The sequence below is a fragment of the Orycteropus afer genome, unplaced genomic scaffold, assembly GCF_000298275.1.
Source record: "Orycteropus afer afer isolate SDZICR_OR568_19922 unplaced genomic scaffold, OryAfe1.0 scaffold00143, whole genome shotgun sequence".
Taxonomy (NCBI): Eukaryota; Metazoa; Chordata; class Mammalia; order Tubulidentata; family Orycteropodidae; genus Orycteropus; species Orycteropus afer.
Genome location: NW_006921730.1, coordinates 5,331,977 through 5,337,294, shown reverse-complemented (window position 1 = coordinate 5,337,294; position 5,318 = coordinate 5,331,977). Strand labels below are relative to the sequence as shown.

General features: G+C 47.6%; 1 protein-coding gene across 1 annotated transcript in view; it reads left to right on the top strand.

The window, feature by feature from the left end:
* Window positions 1-776: 776 nt before the first annotated feature.
* Window positions 777-5,318, top strand: part of NIT2 (nitrilase family member 2) — a 26,642-nt gene continuing 22,100 nt past the window's right edge. Inside the window, exons 1-2 of the mRNA XM_042781645.1 lie at window positions 777-1,049; window positions 1,330-1,471. Coding sequence (XP_042637579.1) covers window positions 777-1,049; window positions 1,330-1,471 — 415 coding nt within the window. The remainder of the gene's footprint in view (window positions 1,050-1,329; window positions 1,472-5,318) is intronic.

The following is a 5,318-nucleotide window of genomic DNA, read 5'->3' as shown; positions in this document are numbered from 1 at the left end:
TTACCACCTTGAAAACCCAATGGGGGTCGCTATGATTAGCAATAGACTGAATGCCAGTGGGTTTGGCTTTTATTGTATAGATCCCACTGACATTTTGCATGCCTAAACCAACATTGGTAGGTAGCATAGTGCCTAAGGCACTTGACTGCTAACCAGAACACTGGCAGTTCAAATCCACCAGCCACTCCTGGGAAGGAAGATGGGGCAATCTACTTCCGTAGTGATACTTGCCTCAGAAACCCAAGGAGGGGATGAGTCGGTCCGACTCCACCGCACATAACAACAACAAACCAACCAGGATAGTTCTATCTCCTGATTAACTACTAGGGGAGCGCTGGTGGCATAGCGCCTAAGGCATTTGACTGCCAACCAGAAGGCTGGCGGTTCAAACCCACAGGCACTCCTCAGAAGGCAGAGTGGGCAATCTACTTAGGTTAGAGATACCACCTGGGAAACCCAAGGAGGGGTCGCTATGCGTGGAATTAACTTCACGGTGTTGAGGTTGGTTTTTGGTTTCCAGGGACGGACGACTTATTCTGAGAACCACATGGTAATACCCACACCACAGGGATGATCCAACCTGCAAGAAGTTTCCTTCTTTGGCAGAGAATCTGCAGACGCTACACTATAAGGGTTTTTTCAGTGCCCTCCCGCCATCTTCACACCCCACCAGGCTGTTAAACAAGTACTAGCAGACTACCGCGTCATTAGACTACGCTCTCTTTGCTCCTTTGCTTTTCAAGATATTACACTACTGCAAACACACGACTTGAATTATGGCGCTCTACCCGCAGCCCGCGGGCTACAAGGCGGGGTGGGGTAGGGCGGGCGGTGGGGGGCGGAGCATAGGACTCCGGATTTTCTCACCCTGGCTGACGCGCCAACGCCCCCATCAGCCGGAAATATCGGCTCAGCCGGTGCATCCCATGGTGCTTCCCCGGAGAGCCATGGCCAGTAAGTGGCGCCGTTCGGAGGGCGTTCGGACCACCGGCGGGGAGGGAGGCTGTGGTTGCAACGCTTGCGGAGGGACTCGCTGTCTCACCCCTTCGGTTTTGCCCCATGGCCTTCCCCGCGCCCGTGGCCTTCCCTGACCCTGGTGCCCATGGTACTCTAGGCCTGACAGCAGGGGCGGCCTGGCGAGGCTGGCGACCCAGAGCATTCCCGGCGTTTCCGGACTTCAGGGAGGGCGGGCTGGGCTCAGGAACACAGGCCTGCGGCCTCACGCCACACTGGGCGTCTTGTCAGGCAGTGTTACCAGGCGAGTCCCGGGTCACATGCGCGGAGGGGTTTGTGCTTGTTAAAATTGCGTGTTCCCCACTCTACCCCCAGCCCAAAAAACAGAGTCCCTTGGAGCATGCCCTGGACTCTGCACTTTCAGTAAAACCAGGTAATTCTCATGCCTCTTCAAGTGTGAGAATGTCTGCCTTTGGAGAATTACGTTTTTGCATTAGAAGCCAGCCTATCCAGCGAGGTTGGTTTCACTCTCATCCCATAAATTGACAGTTTGAGCGTGGGCTTTGCAAAGCTATCAATCGTAATTAGTTGTGTTTTGTCACGTGAAAACGAAGGGCCTGTTTGCTTTGGGCTGCATAGTAGGAACCAGTTGTCATGAAGTCGATTCTGATCAAAGCGACCCCATGTGTGGTAAGAGAACTGGATAATTTGCCCCACATTGCACCGCCTTCAGGAGCTCTGGTGGCGCGGTGGTTAAAGCATTCGGTTGCAAACCGAAAGGTTGGCGGTTTGAACCCACCTGTTACTCTGCAGGAGAAAAAGAGGCCTTCTGCTTCCGTGAAGATTTAAGCTTTGAAAACCTTATGGGGCAATTCTACTCTGTCGTATTAGGGTCCCTATCAGTCTGAGCAGGCTTGATGGCAGTGGGTTTAGCTTGGTTTGCACAGCCAACACGCCCATGGGGGAGTGCCCTGTTCTTTTGGGCAAAAAATTGGAGAAGTTTTTTCTGCATCTGGACACTGAGTTTCTAGGTAAGTATTACTTGAGTATGCATTTTCATGTTGGACTAGACTGGCTTACTTTCAAAGCCCCTCCCTGGTGTGAGTTTCTAGCTGTGTTTGCTCCAGTGCTTGTGCAAGATTCTTTTCCCTGGAATAGTGGAGTGCTCTTGACTCAGAGCCTGGAGACTCAGTCTTGATTCAACCAGTAGCTTTCCTTGGGATGTCAACAAAGTAATTTAATCTCTCTGGACCTCAGTTTCTTGACTTGTAAAGTGGACATACATAAACTTCTTTTTCTGAGATACTGAGTGTGAATGTGCTTTCTGTTTTCCATTTCAAACTACTGGAACAGTGCAAGGTGGTGGCTGAATGTTCAGAATTGGATATAGAAGTACTTCAACACACCTCCCTGGGGTGGGGGGGTGGGGGTGACTGGAAGAGCATGACAGAAGCAGGCCTAGAGGGATTGTGGTTCTCATGATGGAAGGTGAGGATGGGGCAAATCTGGCTCCCCAAGTATTGTTTACAAGTTTCACAATCCACCCCCCTCAAAAAAACAAAAACAAAAAAAATTAAAAATTAAAAAAAAAAACAGTTGCTTGGTGGTTCTGCCTCCCCATCCCACTGTACGGTTCCAGAATTTGGCTTTAATAATATCTCACAGATGTTTATATGTGCAGAGAATATCTCCCACCCCTAAGTGTTGTTATTATATTGTTCCCTTCATTTAAGATACTTTATTTTTTTTCTTCTCCCCTTGATAAGTCCTTATTTTTGGATTACAATGACTATTAGGACAACCACCTACACAAACCCTGTGCTGTTTAGTCCATTTCAACTCATAGCAACCCTGTGGGACAGAGTAAAACTACCATATAGGATTTCCGAGGCTGTAAATCTTTGTGGAAGGATCTCCAGTGGTTAAGACATTTGGCTGCTAACCAAAATTTCAGTGGTTTGAACCCACCAGCTGCTCTGTGGAAGAAAGATGAGGCAGTCTGCTTCCGTAGAGATTTACAGCCTTGGAAACCCTATAGGCAGTTCCACTCTGTCCTATAGGGTCACTATGAGTCAGAATCAACTCACTGGCAGTGGGTTTTATTTTCATCAGACTCTGAAACTAACAAGCAGCATTCAGGGATAAATTGAGCTCTTCTCACTATATTTAGGGAAGACCAAGGAATGAGACATCTGAGTTTTCTTACTTTTAGGGTTAAACCTGAGGCAAAAAGGCTTCCTTTAGAGGTCCAAGTCTGTCAGTGTTCTCTCTTCTGAGGATGTTTGCACTGCTACAGGAGAGACCAGAGGAGTGGCTATTTAATGGTGGGATTTTGACTTTAGAACAGAAATGGTGTAGGTAAATTAAGACAAAAACTAGTTGCCATCAAATCAACACTAACTGCAGTGCAGTGAATTACTTAATATGGCCATTATAGCCATGTTGTTGTTGTTGTTGTTAAGTGCCGTCGAGTCGTTTCCGACTCATAGTGACCCCATGCACAGCAGAACGAAACACTGCCCGATCCCGCACCAGCCCCACAATCCCTGCTATACTCGAGCCCATCATCGCAGCCACCGTATCAATCCATCTCGTTGAAGGCCTCCCCCTCTTTCGTCGACCCTCCACCCTACCAAGCATGACATCCTTCTCCAGGGAATGGTCCCTTCTTACAACATGACCAAAATAGGTGAGACGAAGTCTGGCCATTCTTGCTTCCAAGGAGCATTCTGGCTGCACTTCCTCCAGGACAGATCTGTTAGTTCTTTTAGCAGTCCATGGTACTTTCAGCATTCTTCGCCAGCACCACAACTCAAAAGCATCAACTCTTCTTCGGTCTTCCCTATTCATTGTCCAGCTCTCACATGCATACAAGGTGATTGGAAATATCATGGCTTGTGTCAGGCGCACCTTAGTCCTCAAGGAGATATCCTAGATTATAGCCATAGTCTTTGTAATTCTCACCAAACTGGGTGAGACTATGCAAACATGAGGTTCTTGGGCCCCACCAGGAGGATTAGATAGCTTGCTAATAATGTAATAAGGTTCATGGCACTCTTATGGGTGTGGAACTATGCAAATAAGGTGTATGGAACCCTAACGTGAGGATTGGTCAGTTTTGCCATCCCACTAGGCTTAACTGAGCCATCCCTGAGGCAAGAAGGGGGGATCTCATGACTAGGAAGAAAGAAGAGCCAGGCGTGGAGCATGTCCTTTGGACCTGAGATCCTTGTGCAGAATCTCCTTGATCCAGGAGCCAGAGGGTTGTAACACCAGAAAGGTGGTGAGAAGACGTGGCAGAGAAGCAGAGGCAGTAGAACCAGGAAACTGTCAGGAGCAGGAGCAGTAGGAGTCAGTGCAGTGGGCTTCTTGGCTCATGGAACAAGAAAACAACTGCCTTGAGGCAGGAGACTTACTGGCAGAATGGGGCATCTCTGAGCACTTAACTTTGGCAGAGCTATAAGAGCTTTGTAACATTTGCCTTACCAGAACAGAGGCCAAGGGGCCCCAGGGCCACAAGCCAAGGGCCAGAGAGAGGTATCCCTGTGGGCACTGCTGAGAAGAGGTTAGTGTGATTGAAGAAGTGTGTCCTGAGTTGTTTCTGGTCCTGAATTTATAACTAGTTACTTCTCTAAAACCCCATAATTGTTAGTATTGTGTGTGAGTTCTGTGTGGCCATTGCAATGAATTATAGAACCTAGCAGAGAAGTAGAGAGTGCTGTGAGAAGGACACTTGGTGTCAGAATTGGTGAAAAGGTTGAAGGCATGTTTGCCCTCTCTCAGGAATCAGCCTTGAGCTGTTACTCTTGATCCTCCTCCCCCTTGTGAAGTTAGAGGTCAGACATTGCTGCCACACCATTTGTATACCAACTCATGGTGACCCATGTGTATTACATTAGACCTGTGTTCCATAGGGTTTTCAGTGGCTGATTTTTTAGTAGATCGTCAGGCAATTTTCCCCTTGAGGTGCCCCTGAATGAACTCAAACCTCCAGCCCTTTGATTAGCAGCTGAGTGCATTAACCATTTGCGTCATCTATGGATTCCAAGTTATGTGCCACATCTAAAAATTTCTGAAGTTTTGCAGACCTTCATAGGTTATGATATGCTTTGGATCCTTTACTACAGCCTTGTATCTGACCATGAACAGGGCCTGTATCAGTCAGGGCCCAGGAAGGACATGAACCACACCAATAATTTGAACATGCAAAAATTAATATAAAGAATTTATAGCCAAAAAAAGTGATTACTATAAAAGCTAAAAGACCATACTAAAGGATATAGGAATAGCAAGTGCATAGTGCAGATCCTTCATCAAGGAAGGAATAAATTTGGAAGAGACCCCAATCTCCTCAGCTCAATGCT